Here is a 27,987-nt window from a genome sequence, read left to right on the forward strand (position 1 = left end):
TGACATATTTATTAAATCTATTATATGTCTAAAAGTTTCTAATATTTAAAAAAATAAGACTCAGTGTTGAACATGTTCCAAAAGGTTATCACATACACATAATCATTGAAAAAGTAAAACATTATAATAAATTCATCGCTATATGCTTAAAATCCGGTATTTAATTTCAGACGAGTAGTTAAATGCATGTACCTCGCCTGTACCCCGAAAATGTTGACCGCTAACTTTGTTTGTCTAAATTTTAAATCATAAATTATCAATAAAACAACTTAAACTAATTTTTATACATGGACATTTTCAGAAAAATATTCTGCTCTAGAATATTCAATGAAAAATGTATATACTATCATAAAAAAGTAACAAAGTATAAATTATAACGATAAAAGTAGTGTAATGTGTAAGACATAATTTATTTCAAAAATATTGTTTTTTCGATTCAAAATTATGTAAAATAAATATTTCCAAAAACATTGATATCTACTTATTATATTAGCAAGCCGTTTAAGTTTATACGTCAAGTACTAATAGTATTATATATATATTATATTATTATAATTTAAAATAATTAATATAAATAATAATATTATAGTTAGTTTATATATTTATACCACCGAATTAAATGTTGCTCCAACTGGCATTTTAGTTATCCAATTTTCAATTTCTCTTTTATAATCTTTAGGAGTATAGTGATAGTTTTCTAATAAATTAAAGTTTGTTGGTACATCAGCTCCACTAGTGTAATATTTAAATAAAACGCTGTTATTACTATATGATTCAGTCATTATTATCCTGAAAAAAAGAAGTTCATTAAAATTATAATTATAATAACATTGTTAAGAAGATTCTACATGGCCTACATTACACTCAAAGCCCATATGCATCAACCCCGTCTTACAAACACATGATACGCATGGCAAATTGTAGGTTCTAAATAATCTATTTAATTCCGTTACGATTAACATTAGAATGAATTGATCTATTGTCAAATTTAAAAGCATGACTATTATCTAATGCATTTCGTAGGTTTATTTATATTTTAATCTTGAAGTGAATTATGAGCATTTCAAAACTTACGAACAATTTATAATTTTAAAGTGATATTAATAATAATTTTAAAATTAAAATATAAAAAAACGGGAGTTCAGGTGGTACAATTTGCCGTGTTATGCCTCTAAAGACGGAAACAACGCATGCGAGTGGTTTGTCTTTAGATTTAAAATACGTAATTTGTAGCTAATTGATAAAATATAGGTAATTCAGAAATTGTAAATACTATTGAAAATATTTTTATTACTAAGTTTGCTTTTGCTGTTTTAATTCCTTTAATTTAGGTGGAGGCTATCTTTTTATCCATACACCCAGTAACCGATACCCTCCATATAAATGAACTTTGCTGTTTCTACAGTGACAGTGGCGCGGTGAACTATGTTTTGATAGGCCTATTGCCTCAGCCCAATAAAATATATGAACAATTTATTATAACATAAGTAATAAGTTACTTTTATATGCAGGGTGATTCTCCAATACAATTTATTTAAGTATATCAGTGATCAACACATTGTACTTTACCAAAGTGAAGGAAAGTACTTAATTATGGCCTTGATACAGATAAAACAACATTTTTCGTCAGTTGACGCAATTGTTTATGACGAATTAGCAATTATGAATTAAAATAATGTGTTCTCAAAACCCTATCGAGAAAAATATTGTTTACAGGTAATACGCTGCAATCAAGTATCTATTCACTATATATTCTAGTGTTTTGAAACCAAATATAGCGGAAAAACTAATTTAATATAAAACCTTCAAAACTACATCTAAAAAGTTAATAATTTATTAAACCTTGTATAACGATCGTTTTGCTTGAAGTCATCAAGTAATAGACGCCATTCTTTAATTAAGTCATATATTTCGTCTTGATCTGTTGTATATATATGATCTAAATTACTGTAATTAATCACCATATTACTATCTATTATTGGTTCGTCTTCCAGATTTTCGCTTTCGTATACATGTTTTAAAGCATCTACTCGAATTCCATCAATTCCCAATTTTATCCAATAATTCAAAATATTCTTCATTTCTTCGTGAACTTTTTTATTTCGAAAATTTAAATCTGGTAAATGTTTAACGAACTGAGCAAAATAAAACTGTTTGCGAGCTTCGTGCCAAGTCCAAGCACTGGCATTTTCAACGATCATTTGCTAAAATGATAATTAAACATAAATTAATAATACATATACACACATATGTGTATTATACATTATATAATAGCCTATATAGCGACTACCCCAGTTTTTTTTTTTTATTCATATTCGATTTTCAAATGCTGATGAAATTGGTTATCAAATAAAAATAACGATTTAAGTAATTTTGCACAAATTCAAAAATATAAATCATATTAATTTTTAAAATTTGTTTTTATTATAAAATATAAATATATTATGTACGTAAGAATTTAATTTGTACTATCAACATTTGTCATTTATATGGGCACATACAATACTTAATACCATATAATATTAAATATAATATATAGTATATAGGTATATAATTATTATTAATAATATAGTATGATTTAATGAGATACTAAAATATTCTACATAAATTAAATTTTTACATTACCCAGTTATTTGGCACAATGGGAGTCGTATTGTTATCTTTTATCACTGCCTCTTGATTTTTTGCATCTTTCCAAATATAATAGTCAGCGTAATCAGTTTCATTATTGGCAGACTTTTCAAACCAAATATGTTTATTACTGGTATGATTAGGAACAAAGTCCATAATAACTTTTAAGTCTACAACATTATTATTTTTTAATGATTGGATTTTACTTTAACAATATACATTTTACAGTGTGTTTACCAATTAAAAAAACACTTAATTTCTCGGTCGGATCATATTGGAATAAATCTCATTTTTTACAAATCAGTTGTAAGTATATAAATATAAATTTTCAGATAAATTTTAAATTTTTTACCCTCTCGGTACACGCATATGCAATATGGCTTGCATTTTTTTAAAAGACAACCGGTATTCTCGATTCCAAACTCGGATTTTTAAGTAATTTTGACCTTTTAGATATAGAAATTATTTAGTCAATTTTGATTTTAGAGCCATGGTTAATTGGTCAAAATGACTTAAAAATCCAAGTTTGGTATCGAAAATACCGGTTGCTTTTTAAAAAAATGCAAGTTTTATTGCGCATGCATGTACCGAGAAGGTTAAAATTTTGAAATTTATCTGAAAATGTGTATTTATATACCACTAGCTTGTAAAAAAAAATCGATTTATTCCAATACAATTCTGTCGAGATATTCAGAGTTCCCTAAATTGGTGAACACACGGGATATAATATATATAAAGTATATATACTATATATAATATAAAAGTACATGTATTATACATAATAGGTACAAACGACATACTTTTTGAATGTGCCGCATTTAAAAGATCTTTGAAATCATCTAATGTACCAAAAATTTGTTGTACATCTAGATAATTAGTTATGTCGTAACCACCAGATTCTAAAGGTGATTCGAAAAATGGCGTTAACCAAATTGCAGTCACACCTATATCTACGAGGTAATCTAATTTTTCATTTATACCTGATAGCAAAAAAAAATAATTGTTATTAATAAATTTCAAATAAATAATTATAACAAATAATAGTACGAGTATACCTTTAAAATCGCCTGACCCATCGCCATTTGTATCTTTGAATGACAACGGAAATATTTCGTAAACTATGGAATTTTGCCACCAATCTAAAACTGCAGTCGGTGGAACAATAACTTTACAATAAGTTAACTGTATACAAGTTATTAAAATATAAGTCCAATACATTGTTGTTATATTAGCTACGACCAACTGAAAATCAATAAAGTAAAACTAAAATACCTTTACAATAATTTTAACATTACAAATGGATACTAGTGAATTCGTGATTAAATATAGTATTCATGCCCTAAGGTATAAAATAAATGTTTTAAGTATTTGCTATATTTATCTTTATTTGAGTTTTTTATTATAAATACACTAATTTAAATATTTTATAGAGTTGATTTAAGATTTACAAAATGCAGATAATTATGATAATTTTTTTGTTTCATTAATCACACCCACTACTGAAAAAGCATAACAAAAAAATCTTTTTTAATACAAAATGTTTACCTAGTTATAATTAAACTAATCATATATTTATATTGTATTTTTTTATAATCCGTATATAATTTTAAATAATGTGTTATGTATGAAAATAGATAAATAATAATAGCTTATTAGAATAACTTTATGTAACTAGCTATATCAGCGTTTGGAAGAACGTGATAAACGCATGTTTATATATTTAATATTTTTCAAACTAGATACACGTGAGAACGTCATGAAATTGACCGAACTGAATAAAATAAATAAAAAATGTACGGTTTAAACTACATAACATTTTTTAAACTACTGTCTACCATAAATCATAGCGTGGTTTGTATTAAAATTGTAATTTTTAATATTACGCATGTTAAAGTCTTAATAGTTCAATTTAAATTGTTGTTCTGTTGAAATTAATTTGTTATCGCCCTGCTACCAGGTGATCTTATATTTTTTAGGTTAATCTAAAATCTAAAATTTCGATATTCATAATCGATATCTTTGCATTTATATGATATCTTACATGTAGGTTAGGTTAAGTTAATTTCGTATGACATCATTTAAGGGAAAAGGGTAAATACCTACCTCATAACATATTTGAAATTATATTTTATAATGTTAATCGTGTTAGTATGTTTAAGGCTTGTCATTATATTGTTTGTAATTCTAATTTAAAGCTCATACCTTTCTAACAAAAAGTAATAACTTATTTAAAATATTGTTAAAAAAAAATTTTATTAGTTATTTGGCACAATATATAATAATTGCATTTAATTTTTACAACAAAAATGATTGTTAGAACAAATAAAATATGTAAAATTTAAGGATCTTTGGAAAACTGTCTTATTTTTTTTACATGTTTCTATGAAACATTAGTTTATAAGTTAATAACAATGCTATTATTTATTGTAAATATTTTTTTATAATTACAATTTACCATTATTTGAAAGTTTTGTTACTCTATATAAAAAATACAATAGTAGGTACAACAGATCATTTGTTGATAGAGCGATAACAAACAAATACCATTTTTTTTCAATTATAAAGTTTTAAACATCTAAAATCTAGTTTCGATCACAATTAAGCCACCCATTTAAACTTCAATAACATTTTTAAAAAAATGTCCTTTCACCAAAATATTCACCACACAAGTTTTCTATTTATGGTTTAAGCTTCATAAATATTAGCTCAAAAAATAATTTTTTTTATGCGTTTAATGTTTGTATTTTTAGAATGTTCAAAAATACTTGTTGATAAGTTTCAAAATATCAAATTTCTAGAGTCTAGACCATTATTTTTTGAGTTACGACTAAATAACTAAAATACATTTCATAATTCGACAAATTTACTGTTTTTAGTCGAGCTTAATCGTTTAAAACTATCAATTAACAGTTTTTCATAAAAAATATCTTCTCTTAACTTAAAATTTAAAATAATCATTAAATGTATTTTACAATGTTTTAATTAAACAATTAAGTATTGTTTATTATCTATGCTACATTCTAGTCCAACTATACTTCTATATTTTTAACTTTCAATCTTTATATAGATGGGTACACATTATAAATATAATAAATAAGTTCTTCAAAAAATAAAAACGTTTAGATTTTCGACTATAAGTGTGGTTTCTGATTCTGATAATGATCTATAGTTGATAAAATGCTTAAATATTTTTCAAAATAATCGGTAAACTAATAGAAATTTTTACACAAAACCTCATTTTTGCTCAAATCAATATTGTTTTTTGTTGTGATTCAAAAATGAATAAGTATCAACTTTTGAAATTTTCACCGAATATTTCAATTAGCTTTAAGGTCATAATTATTGTTTAAGCAATAGAGATGATACAATTTTCAAAATATTTTGACTATTTTTGTTCATAAAATAGGTATTTGAAATCTTCTACCTTTTTTTAGTTAATTTTCAATGTATCAATAATATTTTTATTCCTTAGTCATTGAGTCAAAAAGATTTTAGCGATTATTAATACAAGGTAATCAATTAAAAACCAATTAAATAGTTAATATAAACTTATTTTATTCGTATAATTCGATACAATATAATTTTAATTCTTATATTAACTTACAAGTATGTTCGTGCCATCGTAAACTTTAATTTTAAATAAAATTTTTTATATTTTATAATATCCATAATTCGCATAATATAATAATAAAAGATTTACAGTTCTTAATCGAACGACAAACATAAATGAGTTCTATACACACAATTTTAATTTTAAGTATTGTTTTAGAAAATCTTTACAAGAATAAACCATAGTGTTTCAATACAATTTGTTTTTCCCGAAACCTATCTACTTATAATACAATACAATTTATTTTTGCTAAGACATGCTACATGTAAATCAACCGTAGCCGTCACAAGTAAACCTCAATAAACGGCTCTAAAGTACAGAGTAATTTCTACGTTAGTGGTCTTCAACTTTTTTGACTCGTGACCCACTTTTCTTACCACACATTTTTCACGACCTACACTAAATTTGTTAACCACAAAACAAAAAAAAAAGAAGTTTAAATTGCCATTATTTGTTACCATTGGTAACGTTGTTATGTTTTCCTCTGTGTTATGTTTTTACTTTTCACCGCTTTTTTGAATAACAAATTTATCCATATACCATAACTTTGCAAATTTATCCAAAAACTACATATATTACGAAATAAAACTAAAACGACACTACGTTAATATGGTTTAACTGATAGACTAAACGCAACTAACATTTATATTTTATAATACAACGATATCAACTCTGAAAACAAAGAAAACCGTAATTTATAAAAAATAATCTATAATATGTATAGACTATATGTATGCTATAGATAAATGACAAGAACTTTTATCAATTAAGTTTGGTCAATGCTATACTATTATTTCATTTGATTGTTTATTCTTATCTTCTACAAACATAAAATAGTACGGTTTATTCAAAAACTATTTTATCTGATGTCGTAAGATATACAGGTACAAAATAGATTTTAATATTATATTATAAAATGTAAATATGAATATGAATTTTTTAAATTTTAAACAGAAGACTTACCGTGACCCAATTTTATAGCTTGCGTGACTCAAAATCAGGGTCACGATCTACCAGTTGAAGACCACTGCTCTATGTCTAGATAGTATATATTATTATTTAACTTTTCAAAAAAAAATGTTCTAAGACGTTCATATTTTCAATAAATAATGGAACTTTAGAACTTCTTCCATTCATACGCTACACCTTTATTGTATCATGATAATGTAATTTTTATTCATATCTATAACAATATCTTTTTAAAATGTTATTTTGTGTACTGGCCACAAGATGAGTAAACGAGTATATACAAATCCATGCCCTCATATAATGATAATCATAAATTGAGTATTCATTTTATTTTTTGGATATATTGTTTCCGTGATCAACTTTCTATTACATTTTTCTGACTTTTATACTGCATACCAGCATTTCTTGCAGATATGAAATCCGATGTACCTATTATGAATCACAGTTCGTCAGTAATAACATATTTATGCGGGTGATATGGGGAATAAATCCCTTCTCTTGTCCTATTTTTAGACCATTTATAAGTAGTGCAATTATTGTTATTATACGTCAGTACCTAAATCCGTCCACAAATGATCAGAAGACTATACGGATGGCTCTCCGTTTGTAATAAAATAATCGCTTATAAAATGTTTGCCTATTGCAATCATATATTATGCGGCTATACGGATATAAATTATAAATCGATAATACATCATACCTAATCAAACGCGCTTCCCTAGGCGTTTAGTTTAGGCAAATTGAGTATTGCCGCATGCACGTGATGATCCGACATTGGTATTGCCAAACCAACACGACTACAAGGCGTAGATCAACGGGTTGTTCTACGGAAAATAAAACTCGTCGTGTACCAGCAGGGGCAGCTCGTGCAGCGTAATATTATGATCATCAGAACCAACGAAATTTAATATTATAATATGAATTTATGGGTGAGCTATTATATATAAATAAGTGCATATGAATAAAAAAATTGTCATAATTTACAGTATAAAAATGTGTTTTCTTTTAGAAAGTAAATAGTAACTAAATTACGTATCTACTGTTATACGTATTTTATTAACAGCTTCTAATACAATTTACCAAATGCAAAACAAAACGTCACAAAAAAACCAATGTATAATATAGGATGACCATGATAGTGAACAATATCTTCGGTTTTGACTCTACGCCACAGCCCATCTATTTCGTAGGCGCACTTTGGTATAAGTAGGACTTGAGTGTTTTTAACACCAAAAGTTTTGAAATTATCTTTATAACCTCTTGTTATTTCGTTGAAATTTCGCACTAGCTGCAGCTTAATTATCACAGTACAGTCAACGATTCGCCTAAAATTTTAAGTATATCATGTAGGACATGTAGTCAATTTATAAAAATCCATAGAGAGTTAATATTTTGTTCATCATAATATTTAGATATGATAAATATTAGTAGAAAAACCCACAGGTAGACATTATACGAACACTTAAACAAAGCAAATCGAATATAAACATAATATCCACACACGTAAATTTATACATTGATTTAGTAGCATTCAGACAGTACAGCTCTACAACCTGCTGCGCAGACAAACTCGACGATAATTTGTTTGAACAATATAATATGAACATAATATTGTACCGCAAAACGTAATATAATATATTATATCATTATGAAAGCGAAACCAAAATTACATACACTCAGTGTTTGGCATTCTGAAAATAAAAGAAAAAGCATACTTAAAACGGTAGAACTAACTAACAATATTAAACCAATATTTCAGTTTGTACACTGAAGCTATAATAATATAATTTATATATTATATAATAAGAACTACATAAGAAACGCGTAAATAAGAAAAATCTATCCACGTTTACAGAGTATATGTTTATAATAAATAATATTAACATTGCTTGGTGCTTACGTAGTTCTAAATTTATTTCGAAGTTCAAACGGCCAACGAAACCTAAACAGAGAATTTATCCAAAAACAATTAAAATTCTATCGACCCCCGTCTGCGGGGGTGAAATCAACATCGCCGAAGTATAATTATAACACCGACGAATTTTTTCCCGAATCTAAATCTGTACGTTTCGCTGGTAAATTGTAAATCGTACTGTTCGAAACACTCGTATTTTTTGCTTCGCTATAAATTGGGTCCCATTTCTAATTGTTTATGTGAATTGCGGCCTAAATATTTTTTATTCATACAAAAATCGCGTCTAGGGATATTTTTACAAAACCCATTTTTTGATTTATGTCTGACAATATAATTGAATTAAAAAATTGGTATGATTAACAATATTGGGTTTGTTGTGTTTGATTGAAAAATCACAATAACACTACGGCTGCTATAGTGATGTTATATTATAGTGAAATATCTGCATGGTAGATTATTATACTTATCTTTAAAAAAATTTACCGTCTGAAAAGAAACAAAACATTATCCCGGGACGCAATATTTATGTACGTTTCAAAAATTCACAATCATAATGCAATTCACAATGACTGTATCAACTTTTTTCGGGAACGCGATTTACTGACTCCTGTTTTTTTTTAGGTGTTTTCGCCGTCGGCGACCGGTTCTCACGAGCGCGGGTGACTCGGAGGTAATCCAACTTCCAAGAGTCTCCAGGGATATTGGGTTGGTACTTAAAATACTATTTTTCATGCGTTCAACAGAGTACAGACGTGTCCTGACCCACCACCCACGTGTGGTTGTTACTTGTTTATACCGCGACAGTGTACATCCGCGTCGTCTGCAGTAGTTGTATAAAGTGTATTCCGGCGTTGTGTATACGCGTGTTCGCTTCGCGTCCGCGTTGTAAAATATGTGTACACCGGAAGTGGTCTATTCGTAGTCATACTATATTGCGTCATGTCCTGCCTTCACCACCGTATGTGTGTATTACACCGGTCATATCACTATGAATTCGCGACTATCGTTTTTTTGTCGCGTCGCGCGTTAGATTGACGATGTGATGCATTCGTCCATTTTCGTGCACGCTGCAGTGTGTATGCCGGACGCGGCCAGTTACAGTGCTCGGATTTGTTTCGTGTTTACCTTAGTAATTGTTTAATATAATATATTTTGATATTAGCGGAAACCCGCCGATGGTGTTGCGCTGCTGCTGCAAAATGTAAAAATAAATAAAAACCGAACACGCGTGTCTTTTATGTTTTTCAAACATGCGGCGATCTGTTTGACAACAGTACACAGATCGGGTAGGAGACATGTACGCGTGGTAGCCGTCGATACTGTTTACATATTATAATTTATATTCAAAGAAATTATATATTATATATGCACCGTACATGGCACTCCGCAGTGCCGATCTAGTTAAATTGGTTTAACCGTGTGTGCGTGCGTGTATTGTGTATATACCTATACACAGACACATATACGACGATAATGATATACTTGCAAAGCGTGCGTGTGTCAGGCAAACAATATATATATATATATAATATAAAGTATAATATAATATTATTAATATCGTATACATACGCGACTACAATCGAACGTAAACCTCTATATAGTATACGCACAATGGTCGAGGCCTAAAGTTGTGTTAGTGTAGCACGGCATTCAACGACAGCGTTGAAAAATGTAAAAGCTTACAATTAATTATGTTGTTATAGTTATATAAGTGCGCAGGTAGTACGGTATTCTATAGGAATTCAGGCGCTGTGGTATGCAACCCAAAGTCTACACTTAAAACCGATGTTGGGTAAGTAATTTAAAAAAATTGAGTTACGTTACTGTTACTTAGAAATAAAGGTAATTAAATTACTTTATTTTTCAATCAGAAAACGTTAATTTCGCGTTACAGAAAAAAAATAATAACAATCATTATTCGACAAGCAATGTATATAGAAGATAAAATTATTAGTACATAATTATAATATAAAAATATAAAAAAGAAAAAATTCCTGGTACTTAAAACGTTTAAAATAGGAATTTTCATGAAATTTGAGAATTTGTCAAAATTGCAAAATATGTGCAAACTATTTTTTAACTAAAAATGTTATACATTTTTAATATTCATACAATCATAACTGTGATTTGAAAATTTAATACGAGCTTTCTCATAAGTTTTTGTTACTAGAACTAAAATATGTACAAACAAATTTTTTTTTAGTAATTATAAGTTTAAATTTGAAAAAAATATGGTATTTATTATCTATACGAAGAATAAAGATTTCGGTATTTTGTTGTAATTTCAAATTATTATTCTCTGGAACATGAAACTTTTGACATAAATTATTACTTCTTAAACACACAATGGCATTTCCAAATGCAATGATTTTGGAAAAAATAAATTGAACCTACCGTTTACTAATAGTAAAATTAATTACTTTAATGGTAATATAAATATATCATAAAAATAATTAGTAATATATAGAGTATAGACTGACAGATCGTCTTCGTTTAGAATCGTTTTTCGTATACGATGATTTACCAATGAATTCATATTTAACATATACTATATTATACAGTGGGTTACTCAATGACGAGGTATATTCAATACATTATTGTATATGAGAACGATTAACGATATCCCTTTTTTATATTCGCAATACTCGAAACAAGTCAAAACGGTTTAACGGTACTGCGTTATAATGTTATATTACAGAAATTACTTATCAAAAGTTATTTTCAATACATTTTTGATACTTATTAACAATTTTAACGAAATACACATACCTAGATAGGTACTTTTACATTAGTAGTTTACAGCTAATAATTAATTACGATTTATGACACACTACCCATAAGCCATAAAATATACATTTATTAGTTACGTATTTATATAATATTGTATACAAACGTTTTCTCCGTGGGAGGTATATCGTATACATGGACAACGGCGAAGCACCCAAGGAATCAACCCTCACGATTAACTTTCAGTTAAACAATTTATTTTTAATTAAATATATATATATATGTGAGCTATATTCGAGTACTTAGCATTATCTAAAAATTTCCTAATTTCTTTTGCCTAAGACAATAACATGTTTATCAAAAAGTTGATATTTATCAAGAATCAGGGCACATGCATAAAATGTGGATATCGGCTACAAACGAATTGCGTGCAATTACACAGAATCGTGTCGTACATTTTTTCTTGGGTTACATCATTACATGAGACACAAGTTAATATATCTTCTAGCTTTTTTTAATGAAATAAAGTTTATTTATACCAATTTATCTTTAGAAATAATATATTATAATCTAAATTTTAAAAATAATTAAAATTTATCAATATCAATAAAAAAAGACTGTAAATAAGAATAATCTTAAATATAGCGACTTATTTTCGTCCGATTCTGTCAGGCCACATCTTGAAATTAAATTGGTTTTCATTGACTTTTGTTGTCAGCTTTCGTTTCCGGCTATTGGAAGTGGTCAACAATTTCTTTACCGTGTTAATCTTATAAAAATGTAACCTATAGGTGGTTGATAGAATAATAAAATGACAATTATGAGAGCTCGGTACTTGGCATAATATCCATTGCCACCAACGTGGCACCGTGCACTGAAGCCCATTAAATGAGGTTACTCTTATTTGAGACAGAGGTAGCCGATAGGTAACTAATGAATGAAATAAAATTAGTAATATTTAAGCACCATATTATATATTATAATGTGAGGTGTTTTCTGATATATTATACAATTAAAAGTAAAATTTCATTACGTATTGTTTATTAAAATTTTTAATACGTTAAATCGTAAAAGTATTATAACGTTGTTTAATATTTGAAAATCGTATAAAACCATGAAACCCTTCCAAACAACGGGAGGACCGGAAGTGCGTCTTAACAGTTTAATCCGAGCGCGCACATTATATTAAATGCGATAAATTATAATTAAATAATATAATATACACAACAACAATACGGTCTTCCGGACGTGGAATGTGTGCAATTTTTTATAAGGTCCCGCCCAATAATAATAATACGTTGGCTACTACGGAACTACTCCATTAATTTAAACTTTAAATGCGTATGACACTCATAATACTCATTATTAATAAATTAGGTCCAAAATTTTATTTTTATAGATTTAAACTTAAAAATAGTACGCAAATATCATTTTTTTTTTCCACAAATTATGTATAAGAAAAATATTTTCAAACCGCTTAAAATTTTTCGATAAAATGAGTGTAGTCACTTAAATGAATCACCTGGTACAGTGGTACACTACTATACTAGACTCAAATACATTACCGAGATCGGAATGCGTCCGATTACAATATTTATTACGTATACAACTCATCCGCGGCGCCCTTATCGATTTTCACGAAAGGGGCCGCCTAAACGGACACAACGGCGCTCGAGTTGCGCTGGGTTCAGTTCCGGCGTCCCGTCCGCCAGCGACGGTCCGCGACCAAAATAATATAACAACGTGTCGCCGTCGCGTAGTGTTTCGCCCGCGAACATATTATTATAAATTAAAATAAATTCAATTTACATTAATACTTCCGCAAGATGACGATAGGAGATGGTTTTTTTCTTACCTAGGTATTATATAATAATAATTTTTAGTTATAGTTTAACTATTTATAATATATCCAAACGTTAGTAAACGTTAAAAATCCACCCTTATTTTATATAGCTAGGTTCTTTACGAATACAAATCAATATAGAACGACATCGACAGGTTTTAAAATATTATATTATTATTACTGACGAGTGATGATCAGTCTAACAGGTAGTGACAATTGATGAGATGAATTATTGAAGGGTTCAATGCAACAACCAGATTACTCCATATTTTGGTAAAACTGTTTTATTCAGTAATATGATAAAGAAAAAAATTATTTGTTTTTGAAATATAATACTACTACCAGATAACTCCAGAGTGGTTGTATTGATGATTTTGTTCCTAAAAAAACCTAAAATATAATTAAATAATATTATAAACTCAGTTTTTTGCATTTAGTTTTTATATATTGTTTGAAATTTAAAGTTTTAAATAACATGATATAGTTGAAAAATAACCAAACAACTTTACTAGTTAACTCATTAACTTTTTAATTATTTTTAGAAATTAAGGAAATAATGTAAAGGTTATTTTTATAATATATATGATAAAAACTTGTATTATAAAAAATATAAACAAACGGTATAAATATAATTATTCAAATAATTTTTTTTAATAGGTTTTGTTATTTCTTAAAAAAATCATATGATTATTGCATTGGACCTTTCAAATACTCTAATTTAGTTAAGTTTGTAGCTCATGGTATGTTTAATAGATTTTATTTCCTACCTGCACACTATGATTATTATATTCATCTATTAATGAAAAAAAAATGTATGCATAAAAAAATAAGTAGGTATATTTTAACCATTAAATTACTTCGATGTAACAAATATTTTTATCGTAAAAAATAACTAGTCAACAACGAAGGTAATATTAATTAGGTACTTTAATTGAAATGTTTAGTGTACGCTTAAAACTAACACTCTAATTTATATTGTAAATAATTCATCATGATACTTAAGTTATAATTTTTATAGTTTAAATATAAAATTTATTATACATTTTACAAAGATTACATTATGAAAAAATTCTTAAAAGTATTTTTAAAATGCTTTTAAAAATATACATATTATTTTATTAGAATAAAAGTGATTATATTATTTTTTCTCTTGAAACCTTATTACGTTATTAAAATCTTAAATCATTAAATAAATTTGATGATTCAGATTTAGAATTAAAAATGATAACGTTAATTTTTAGTAAACCTACTGTTTAAAAACAAAATATATAGGTATATCACAACAAAATAATTTAAAATTGTTGCATAATATAGTGTTTTATATAAATATATAATCAATACCTTCTTTTTTTATATAAGTTTATAAATGAATCTCATATATACCTAATATTATATATGGTAGTAATATATTATTATTAAGACTATGGTGTTATTTTAAGGTACTAACTAAAATTAACATAATTAATTCGCGTGCTTATAAAGAAATATACATATTTTAAAAACACAAAGTGTATTAAAAATTCAAATAATAAAAACATTTTTATTATTAATCAATTCAAATGGACTTAATTTATTTATAAATAAAAGTATTATTAAGTATACTTAATTATATATATTTTTAAAAACATGAACTACGTTTATAATTGTATTAAGGTAATTATATAAAATATGGTATAAATTTTATGATTAAATAATTATCACAAAAATGGCTATATAATTCTAAAGTAATTTAAAAAATCAAGTTTCCGGAAAATGAGTAATAAAAAAAATCATTGTTTAGAATAATTGGATAAAAATTAGATGAGACACTCAATAGAAATATACAAAATTAGTATTTAGTGTTTCCCACACGATTGTCGACCGTGTTAAAGTTACTAGAAAATTTAAAACGTTTGTATAATTATTAAATATTTTGTTTTCTTTGAAACACTAACTTTTGGAATTTTTAAGTACCTAACTATAGAATTCTAGAGATTTGGAATTTTTAAAATATTGTTATTAATTATTATGGTATTTACAGACTTATTATTCATCACGCTACTATTTTAACAAAGCTGTACATGCCATATGGTTTTAACCTACACATTGTCATTTTATTACATAATACGAAAATACATTGTATTTGTATAGGATATATTCTAGAGCGGATAACCGCAATATTTACCGTTGTTAATTAGTCAATAATGCAAAAGAACATTGGCCTTTATTCCGCGTTCATTTGGTTTTAGATCAAACCATTTTTGCGTGGTCATCCGCAATTGCGTATACAGATTACAGATCAATGAAATTCCAACCAAATGAGTCTTGTGCATGTCTGTTAGCAAGCCTCACCATTTCCGCTTTAAATAAGAGTGTCACCTATTCACCTGTTTCCCGGGGATTGTAGGATAATTGGCTTTTGATAATATATCATACATATATTTTATAAACAGTTAAAAATGTAGTTTTTAAGAACGTGTGAAACGAGACAATTATTAATATGTTCGTAATATAGACATACAGTAAATTACTGAAATAAATTAGAAGACCTTCCCACAAGTTATCTATACACTTAATTTTAATACATGATGTTAACCAACACTACAACAGATTGCAATTTTAGCTTTAAACATTAATCACGCTCATAATTTCGATCTCAATAATATATTATTATGTGGCACACTAACACAAAAACAAAACTATCACGGATCACTATTCACTTAAGACGTATTTCGTTATGAACATTTATCTCAAAACAGTCAAAACTCGGATTATAAACGATGATTTAGTGCTGCAAGTGTCGAGCAGAAAATGAACATAATAAACCGTCAAAAAAAAAAAGACCCACGCATAAAAACTATTAAATACTCAACGATATTTCGGTATCATCTATGACCTAGCTATTTGACCATGTGGGTATATGGCTATTGCCTATTGGCTATAATGGCTATAAGCTTATATATATATCCTATGATTTATAAATATTTATTGTAAAAAAAATTCAATAAACCGAGCTCGTATAGGTACTCATAGATAAAATATTCATGTAACATTATACCAATCGGCCATCGTTTGATATATTTTTTTTTAATTTTACTATATATTATAATTTATTATTATATATACAAATAGATATTAAAATGTATAAATTTCCGTAAAAAAATGTCTGTGGCAATAATGTACAATGTAGGTACCTATATAAAGTTGAATAAAGGTTGAAAATTTTTTAATTTTTTTAAATAATTTTAACATCGTTAAAAAAAACTTTTAGATAAGTAAATAACGAATTATAATATATACTCACTGTAATTTTTAAAAATGTACTTACCTAATTTATACCTATCATTTGATTTAGTTAACTTACTCATATCTTATCTGGTATACACATATAATACTATATTATTATATTTATATGTCTAAAATCTAAAATACATTTTTTTATTTCATCGTATTCGTATGACAACCCCGCAAATGAAAAAGTACAAACATAATATACACTATATAATACGTTTTATATATCAATTTTTCTAAATATTCTCACATCTATATCATATATTACATATCATATAATCGATTTTAAATACAAGATTCCAAGTCTACGATGAAATATAAAAATTCAATTTCGATTTATTACGATGTCGATATAAACCTTTTGTTACGGTATATAGACGCAAAGTAAATATTTTAATAGTGTGCCCGGTACAATGGTACGGTATACAAATACATAATATTGTATACTCTGTGATAAAAAAAAAAAATAAAAACATTGTACAGCTTTCCGGTGCACAAGTCCGCTCCAATACGCAATACGCGGGGACGCATATATGCATATGATGTGCACCGTACCATATGTGTCCATATGCAGAGTAATAATAACAATATATCAATATATTATGCATATCATTATCTAATGACAATAATAATAATATTATGTATTGTACACAAAAATGTTGCGTGTAGATTTCACGTGGACGTAAACATGTCGTCGGCCGGAACGTGCGTTTCCGGAGAGGATATCCGGTGGCGGTCGGCAGGCCTTTGTCATCATCGCTGCATGTCGTCGCGTCGCCGCGGACCAGTCATATTGGGCACAAGCCTTTGAACTCGTTTCCGTGCAGGCCGCGGACCGCGCCGATCTCAGACGATGGGCAACTTGCAAAGTTCGACGCCGTCGTCGCGCGGCGGTCCGAAAAGCCGGAACAAAAGGCCATCGGCCACTGGGACTCGCGATTGGCTGTTAGGGGGCGCGACGAGGGTGCTACGGAAACCAGTTGCACCGGCGCCGGCGGCGGCAGAGGTGGAGGCGGCAACGGCGGATCACGTGACCGTGACCAGTCGTGACCTCCGCCGGCAGCGGACTCCCCCGGCCCGCGACGACGATACCGATCATCATGCAGATGAGCAGCAACAACAACACCGGCAGGAGCACCACTGCAGCAACCGCCGCCACCGCAACGACCGCGACGACGAGTCCGCCCGCAGTTCCTCGGAAGAGGAGGACTCCTCAGTATTCGCCGACACGCTGACCAGTCCGCAGAGTGTGTACTCGGACGCCAGAGACGAACCGGACAACATCATGGTGGTGAACGGCGGCGAAACGTTCGGCGGCAGCACCGGGCGCACAGCCGCCGCCGCCCACCAGGCTTTCACGATCGTCAAGCACCGCAAAGTCGAACTGAACCCGGCCAAGTTACAATCGGCAGTCGCCAATGGTAAGTTCTGCGTACTTACGACGATATATTATTGCCTGTAATAGCTATAATATTCAATCCAAATTCCAACACCACCGCCGGTCCCCAACAACTGCAGCTACCACCCACTATATGAATTTTACATTGACCTCTCCATATTAGTCGTGAGGTGTCTATAAATATACAGCTATAGAATAATATTATACGGATTGTTTTGGTAGCGTAAAAACTTTGCACCACTTTTAGAATACTTACCATAGTCCGTTTTAATATACTTATTTATTAGGTATACAATAATACATAGTTATATAGTAGGTAGTATATAGTTACATCAAATGTGGTAATATTATTACACGCAGTGATAAACATTTTTTTTATTCAAATTGATATTATTGACGTATTCTAATGTAATAATTATTTTAATTTAACGACTTAAACGACTTAAACCAGTAATAATAGTAGCATATATTTGTATATAAATATTATTTTATTAAACCTAACGCCACACGCCGTTTGTTTAAAGAAAAATGATTACCATAATAAATAATTCTACTAACATTTCTATAAATAAATAATTTCTAATACAACAGAATTTTTTTTTTCATTTTTTGATCTACATTTTGTTAGATCATACATTTTTTAAGTTATTAAAAGTAGAATAGTTTAAAAGATTTTTTTAAATATATTTTATTGATAGTTATTTTTTTATAAATATATGAAGTATAGTAGATTCGACTTTTTTGGATTAATTTTAATATATATCCTTAGTATTTTTAAGTAGATAGGCATAAGCAAAAAAATAAGCTCATTTTACAATTTAAAAATAGACATACCTATTTTATCTTATCTATTCACTCAAGTCGATGCAACCCATTATCAATATATTAGAGATAATATTAATTATTGAATTTGATATACTTATAATATGAAACAATATATTGGATTTACTATTTATATTTCTCTGTCATATGTCTTTAATAAATTATGTAATCGAAAATAAAATAAAATAAGGGACGAACACAATCTCTACTGAATTGTTTTTGTTATTCATATATTTTTTTTCATTTCGAAAAAAAATCAGTATTTTGTAAAGCCATGTATTACCACATGGCATTATCATGCATAATCAATCAAAATTGTGTATTTTGCAAAAATTGTAATCTTATTTAAATTTAAACAAACTAAAAAATAAATTAAATTAAATCACCAGGTTTAAGTTTTAATATCTGATCTATTATTGTTTGAGAAGTTATAAATGCTTATTCATTGATTGCATTATTATTAGTTTAAATTTCTAAATTATAAAAAAAAAAATTTCGTTATAATAAATTAATAAATACGAATACATGGTTATGTATAAAGGTATTTAAAAAAACTAATAATATTCTTATCAATATAATAATAAAATCATAATTTCAATTTAAATGTTTATTCATATATCAGTAAGTATAACACTCAGTAAAAATATTTCGTATTATTAATGAAAAACATAAATTATTAAGCCAAAGAAAATTAGGTATGATTTTGATTTATTTAAATATGTGAATTAAAATATTTATTATTATTTCAACAGTTTAATATTATTTAAGTAAAATGACAAAGTTATTTTAAACCTAAAACCATAACTTGAAAGAATAAAATAATAATACAATTAAATAGCATGTTGAAAACTGTCAGTGGTATTCACATATTTAACCAATATAACAGACTTATCTTATTCTAATTATAAAACTGTATTTCAAAATTAAAATTAAATAAACAAATAAGTCAAATACCTGGATGAAATATTCATTCAAATAGTTATATAGTTAATTTACTATTGTGACTAATCTCGGTAGACTTTTAACAATAATTTACATCACAATACATCCAATGCTTTTGATCACAGTAGATGATTAGAATATTATTTATTATTCTTAATAACGAATCTATAGAATCAACCGACATTGGAACACGTCCAAAATTACGACTCCGGGGATGTAAAAATCGTTTGTTGATTTTTTTCTATATACATCCACCAAGAAGACCACACAAAGGCACAATATTATAAAACATGATATCCATTAAATAATGCTATATTTTACTATATTATAACTGAGCTAAGAAAAAATAAGCAAGTATCACTTTCGTGAAAAACGACTGAAGTCTGGTCGTGTACAATTTACGGTCTGCACAGTATTTACAGTAATAATAAGTAATAACTATACCTAATAACATGTATTTGCGCGTAGGAAGATAAAACAATTCCGAGAAATTTTCCATATTAAAAAATAATTCGAGTCTAAATTATTACTGTTGTGCTTATAATTTTCATATTATCAGTGTACTACCTAATAATTTTAATTTTCATATAAGACCTAACCTAACCTGTTTTTATACAAAGAACTTTTATGAGCAATTTTATAATTTAAATATCCAAACATATTGTCTTAATAAACATAAATATTAATATTAATATTTTTTGGCTAAAATATCAATTATGTTCACTAAAAATAAAATTACTGATATACTTTTTTATAAAATTAATACATTAATAACATGAGATATTTGCTGCTTTTAATTATAATTTTATGCATTTGAGAGATAACATAATATTGATAATACAAATAGTAATGGACTATAGCACAATTAATCTTAGGATTACTTAAGTGCATTATTTAGTCATTTATAAGTAATAACTCGAAATTAAAATCTTGAGAAACAAAAATAAATTTGAATGTATTTTAAAGAAATATTTATATTGATATATAACATAATAGTACAACTACACAATGTTAAACGTATAACAACAATTTTAGTGCGAATGTTCTTCTAACTTTCAATAATTTCGAGTTATTATTTATTAATATATACAATATGGTATTAATTGTTATTTTTATTATTTACTTATTCATACATGTTATATTGAATGCAAACTATCAATTGTACTGTTTCCTAATTTTGAATAGGATATCAAATGAACCATTATTTAAATTAATTATACGATGTATTGTCCATGAATCCATGATATATGTAAACTAATTAGTAGTTTATTTGGTTTTTAATTTTCTGATATATTGTTAAATTTTGGTTTTTAAAATAATAAAACGTGAAATCTGTTTTTAGATACTATTTAAACTTTATATATAATTTCTGAATATTTTCTTAATTTATTTTGTATTTTATAAATATAATTCATAATTATTGTTTTACTATCGAATTTAACATTACCTGCATAGTTAATCATTATTGTCTACGTTAAAGTAGGTATCTTTGAAACATTTTGGATGAAAAAAAGTTATAGTATCATATTACTGATGAATTGCGACAAAGCGAAAGAAGTGATACGAATGCCCATCATCATGCCTGTATTTTTTTTTTATTTAAACCAACAAGAATACAGTCTTAAAATGTGTATAATATTATGTAGTGTGGGAGAGATTGAGAGACAACAAGTTTGCATATCAACTGTCTAGACACATGCGTGTCGCCTGAAGACATACAATGCAGTAGTATACTAATATGAATAATCAACTTGCAGTAGGATGCAAATATGGAAGTCATTTAGGCCCCTAGCCCAAGTAATAAATTATATATGTATAATAATTCTTAGTATTCTCATAATCTCATTAACTATTCATGCAAATAACTAAATTGTTTTTTATCGATAAGAACAAAAACAAAAGATATGTAGTAATGTATAGTATGATCATGGTATGAATACTCATAATATGTAAAGTTTTATATCCTTATTATAAATAATAAATATACGTTATAATAACTATTGATAAGTAGGTTGTAGGTACTTAAGTAATATTCCGTAATACAAAGACACTGTGAAATTTCCGTTACGGACATCAATTATACATCACCTATAAGTATTCAACTATATTTCAATAATGTACATAGATAAACGGCACAAAAACATATGATATAATTATTAATAAATGTATTAATAATAAAATAATTAGAATGTAGGAAATTATTACAAAATTTACACGTCAATATATGGTACAGTATTATTGTTCTCTTCCGTTTATAAAGCAAGATATTGTCACTTGACACTTACTAATACAGTATAGGTACATCAATTATTGTCGTAGAATAAAGATTAATTTGAAAAAATGTCCACTGTATCATTATATGTCATGCAGCTAATTTTTTATTAACAATTAACAAATATCTGTTATAACTTATTAGTAAATTTAAAATAATTAAAAACTTATAGCTGCAGTCCAAATTAATAATTAGCATTTCAAAAATTCGAAATTACCTCATGAGGACACGTGCAGAATAATATTTTTTTTAGATTTATTAAAATAGAAAAATAATTTTATATTATATATAAACAGTGTCAGATACGATAGGGCGATCATCCCCCCACCATCGCCATGGAAATGTTTTTTTTTATGTAATTCTTATAGTCTATTTAATTGTTTATGTGGTTGCAATATCATTATAAGCTAGACATGTTAGCCGGTAATTGAATAACACAATATAATACAAATCCTTCTTCAAAATATTATAATACTGATATACCTATATTATATAAATATTTTTGAAATCCCCCCCCGCGTAGAAACCCTAGACCTACTATTGTATGTAGACATAGCTGTTGTTTAACTTAATTATATAACTTACTAATTTTATCATAAAGACATAGTTTACCACTCGAAAAAATGGAAATAATATATTATTACAAAAGAGTTTAACTATCAAAAATTATGGTGTACTTTAAAAAGAAATAATTATATCAATTAAAATTGTAAGTGCAAAAATAATTATAGTATTAGGTATATTCGTAAATGTAATACTTATAATTAACTTCAATAAACAAATTATCTGAAAATGTATAATAACGTGGTATTTATGTTAACGTAATTCTCAATAACGGACAAATTTTTAACTGTAGACTTATATTTTTTCTCTTGGTAGGTTTCGATGTAGTAAATACCTAATAAACAGATCATAGGTGACAACCATAAAAAAGTGTGTATAAGTTATATAATTAACGTTGTAATTTTATAATAATATATTATTCTCATTTCTCACATATTAGTTCAAAGAAAAAGTACCGTTTTGGTTTCTTCGTGTAATAACTACTTTGGATTGGTTAAAAAGTTTCTAGTTGAGAGTGGTATTTTAGAAAATAATATATATTATGTTATGAAAAATCTCATTACTATGTCTAATACTTTGATCATCACGTACAATCTGAAACAAGATAAAATACATTTGCACCGTAAAATTAACAAACTAAAGTCATGACTCACGATGAAAATCTCTGAAAAATTATAAAAATACATTTATATACTCTTCAGAAAATGAAATCGAAATAATTTGGAAAGGAAATTCATACATTATATTAAAAAGAACAATTATCAAAGTAATATATTTATTTAGTTTTTATTTTCTGATACTAACAAATATATAACCTATAATAACTATTAAATATTATTTAATATAATATTTTATATTAATTCTTATACTTCAGGTGTAAGATATATTATTTTCCAACATTGACATAGTTAAATTACTAATTGGTAATTGCCTAAAATTATTCAAATTATTTTCATGATTTTCATAAAAGGGTAATTCATTTGTAATATTAGATTATTTACCCAAGATTTCTGTCAACTTTGATTTAACACAAGGAAGTACAAAAAATAAATTATATTTGTTGGAAATATAGACGGTATTTTCTATAAAGCTTGAGAAAGCCAGTAGATATAATAATTATAAGTATAATATTATAAAAATGTTAAGTATAACTATTGTAAGTAAATATGTAGTTAGTAAGTTAAGGTACCTATTACCTAATATAGCTGTAGTTACAATGTATTCTACAAAATCGTATCATGTAACTCATTTAAACTATAATAAAATAGATCAGTAAATTAAATATATATATATTGTATAATTATTGAAATTTGACGATTTCAAGTATTCACAAAATCAATTAAAATAAAATAATCAATTGAACACAAAGCAAATAACAAAGTGGTTGGTAATTTTAACGTTATCGATCAATATTAATTATAATTATTTGTTTTAAAAAAATATATTTATACCTATCATATTCTTTTTCATGATTAATAATTATCATGTAATGACCAGGAAATGTATAAACGTAATAAGTATACAATTAATTTAATAGTATTACATTAGATAAATAATAAAATCACAAAAAATATCAAAGAATGTGCTAAAAATATAAAATTTCCCAAAACAAATGAAACATAAATTATGAAATTTACATAGACAAATTGAACAATCTACTTGAAATAATACGTCATGTTTAATAATAATTTACTATTACACTTACTTACTATTTTTACTGTGTATCTTTTTTTAGTGAATACTACTAATGTTTTATTATAATCCAATTATGTTCCAAAAATTATTTATTTAAATGCGTTTCATTAATATACGAATATATGCATTTTATTGTTATAATATTATTTAAAATATGAAAATTTACAATATGTACAAAGTATACAATGCGACAATTCGTACAATACGTAAATTTGATTAGGATAGGAATTGAAAGGCGCGAGTAAGTAAGTCACTAAGTGGCGGTAAGCCGGTAATCCAGACGAATATAATATAATATATTCGTCTATTTGCACTACATTAATACAAAAAATTATAGATAAATTATGATTATTATATTCCAACTAAATATTGCAGCCTACGGGCTATCTAGTTATTAGTTGTTACATACATTTTAATTTTGATTAAGTAGGTATAAATACCTATATGATATATTTAAGTATTTATACATTTTAAACCCATACTATAAAATAATAGTTTATATTTATCGTAAATAAGTACAACATACATGACAGACATATGGCCACTACGATATCAATCTTATCTAAAGACTGAAATATTTATGTTGTAGGTAAATGTGAAGTAAATTAGAAAAAATAACAATTTGTACAACTGATTTAAAATTCGAACGCAATAAATGATAAACTAAATAACTATTTAAAGATATACTTGATACTTTACCAATACCTAATGTTTTGCATTTTGAGTGTTTTGATAATTTATTAACTAACTATAATTATTTCATATAATACAGTTGAGTAAAACAACTTAGGTGGACTCTTGTATTAAATTTAAAGCTTTTTTAACGAAAAACAAACATTTTATCAACATACATAAAAATTAGAAAATAAAACAAGTCGACAATAATTTAAAAAATCTAAATCTAAAATGTCTTCAAAAAGAGCCAAAATAATATTTTAAAAATTACATAATGATTAGAAAATGATAATATACATGTTTGGTGAAAAGATTCTTAAAGTACCAACTATATCAATAATTTGCTATACTCTTAATGTTAAAAATTTAATAGAAATAAAAAGCAAAATAGAAATATGAAAATATGATATTATCCTAGAGACAAAAATAAAATAAACACACATCATCAATGTAAAACCAATACATTCCTTGTATTCGCTAGAACCTATAAGGGAAGTTTAGCTGATCTGCTATCTTAAGACTTTTATAAGATAAAAAAAAAAATCGAAATTTAATTTAGGTAGTTAAGAATCAGTTACTTTAGGTAGTATTTCATGTTACCCGCACCGTTTATATAAATAAATAAAAATGACCTGACTAGAAAATTAATTGATTGAATAATTTACTACATATTTTTGAATATAATGTACCAGTCCTTAGTCCTAACTCGTAAGGAATGATTATATGAATCTAAAAATTAGTTTGTTATGTTCTCTTAGCTTTTCAAATTGTTAAGGCCTAATCTTTCACACTTTCAATAATCGAACCAAGTTATCGTTTAAACACCAAAAATATAATTGAAAATTAAAAGAATGGCTAAAAGACGACGTAGACAGGTACCTAAATGTATCCGTGAATGACAAATAACGACATTAAAAATTATGAATGACGATTTACAAAACAAAGTATATTATTCTTGTTTATTCAGCTGTCTTGGCCCAGACAAAAGTAAAGCCAAGATACATAATACAAGCGCTTAATAATATACGTATGTGGTTACCTATTATTGAATAACTGCGCTCAAGAATATTTTAAACAAGTTTAAACATCTCATTTATATTAGAAAATAGAAACTCGTCCGATTTTTTTTTTTTACTACGCACTTACCTATAATATAGGTAGGCAGTTTGGCACTAGACTGCTCTGAGGTATAAACACAATGGTACAACACGGTAACACACACGCAACACATCAACGACGTCAACGGGCGCAACAAGTGTGATCGAGCCACTGAGCCCGAACTACACGTCTCCTACGGCTATATATATAATTTTTGATGAATAAAATAGTAATAACAATAATAATAATAATAATAATATCAATAATATCAGTTATTATATCTTTCCATCATAGCACAATGATGTTTATTATTTATATCATAATAACGTTGTTTAGATAGTAGAAGGCACTGCACTGACACACGCCGGTGCGGCTGTGCTACGAACGGGAATACATGTGCGATAAAATACGCACGCACGTTATCGGAGACCGAAGAGCGTTTCTATAAAGTTTTATTTTTCCCCTCGACGCGCGGCGATCTATTCCTATTCCTGCTCGCCGTTATCATTGTACACACACGCGAACGCGGGCGCACGCGCATCCAATGCGCATGATAACACCACGATGATAATGTTATATTATACAATATAATAACTACTCACTATTTCGATGTTATTATAATATTATGCACCTGTACCACGAGCCACGCGACGTCGTCGGTCAATGCGTGCGAGATAACGCGCACACCATCCCGGTCCGGCGTAAACACGCGGACGACCTCGCACCACATCGCACATGTCGTCGTCGTCGTCATCGGGAATCGGAAAGCACACTTCAGTAGTTCAGTCGATGACCGACCGATCGATAATGATTGTTGTCACTTAAACAATTATAATTTTCGTATTGTTAGTTTACACTATAATACCGATACGTGCGTGTACGTAATGTAAAAAAATCCGGGAGATCATATTATTATTGTTATTATTGTTATTTGCATACAAGACAAACGACAGTGACGACAGTCAGAGACGGTCGAACAGCACTCTCCGACGGCAGTTCGCCGGCCGGTCGAACAGAATAATTTTTTTGTCGTAACTTTTGATATTTTCACGTGTTGACAAAGTCTAAATCGTTCAATACCGTTTCGAGTGCGCGTTCGTCGTATTTTTATTATTTGTCGTCGTCTGTACTCGGTTGCACACGACGGCCCCCTCGGCCCTCATCAGCGTCTGATAAAACGGTAAAGTAATTTTTGTTTTATTTCATACTATTTATAGGCATTTTTTTTTACTTTGAGCATTTCATTCTCGCGTTTTGCGTGGATCTCTAAGTATATTACCAATTGCCTATACCTACACAAATATTAAGTAGTATAGGTTTTATAATTAACTATGCTTTACGCGTAGTCTGTCTGGACTAAGCTCCTCGAAGACTTCTTACCTAGTCTAACTTGGAACATATTTTGTATTACCTTAATCTAAAATAATTTTTCAACAATTATTACACTATAATTTTTTTATCTTACAACATATTAGTTGGTATACACCTTCATGAGGAATTGAGGACACGCTGGGGGAGGACGGATTATAATTTTTCCCGAAATCTAGATTTTTAT

General features: G+C 27.6%; 2 protein-coding genes across 3 annotated transcripts in view; one reads left to right on the forward strand and one right to left on the reverse strand.

Moving 5' to 3' along the window:
• The window catches only part of LOC113553998 (maltase 2-like), a 33,647-nt gene extending 7,049 nt beyond the window's left edge, over window positions 1-26,598 (reverse strand). Inside the window, exons 1-6 of one of the 2 annotated variants that reach the window (XM_026957621.1) lie at window positions 26,481-26,598; window positions 3,687-3,873; window positions 3,432-3,611; window positions 2,626-2,801; window positions 1,843-2,204; window positions 609-789 (exon numbers count right to left, since the gene is read on the reverse strand). In XM_026957621.1, the coding sequence (XP_026813422.1) occupies window positions 609-789; window positions 1,843-2,204; window positions 2,626-2,801; window positions 3,432-3,611; window positions 3,687-3,849 (1,062 nt within the window). In that variant the 5' untranslated portion in view covers window positions 3,850-3,873; window positions 26,481-26,598. Of the gene's footprint in view, window positions 1-608; window positions 790-1,842; window positions 2,205-2,625; window positions 2,802-3,431; window positions 3,612-3,686; window positions 3,874-26,480 lie in introns of those variants that run through there. The other variant, XM_026957622.1, reaches the window with a different exon arrangement.
• The window catches only part of LOC113553995 (protein cappuccino-like), a 45,015-nt gene continuing 30,587 nt past the window's right edge, over window positions 13,560-27,987 (forward strand). The window contains exons 1-2 of the mRNA XM_026957618.1: window positions 13,560-13,711; window positions 17,635-18,386. Coding sequence (XP_026813419.1) covers window positions 17,819-18,386 — 568 coding nt within the window. The 5' untranslated portion in view covers window positions 13,560-13,711; window positions 17,635-17,818. The remainder of the gene's footprint in view (window positions 13,712-17,634; window positions 18,387-27,987) is intronic.

This window comes from Rhopalosiphum maidis, chromosome 2 (genome assembly GCF_003676215.2).
Source record: "Rhopalosiphum maidis isolate BTI-1 chromosome 2, ASM367621v3, whole genome shotgun sequence".
Lineage (NCBI taxonomy): Eukaryota > Metazoa > Arthropoda > Insecta > Hemiptera > Aphididae > Rhopalosiphum > Rhopalosiphum maidis.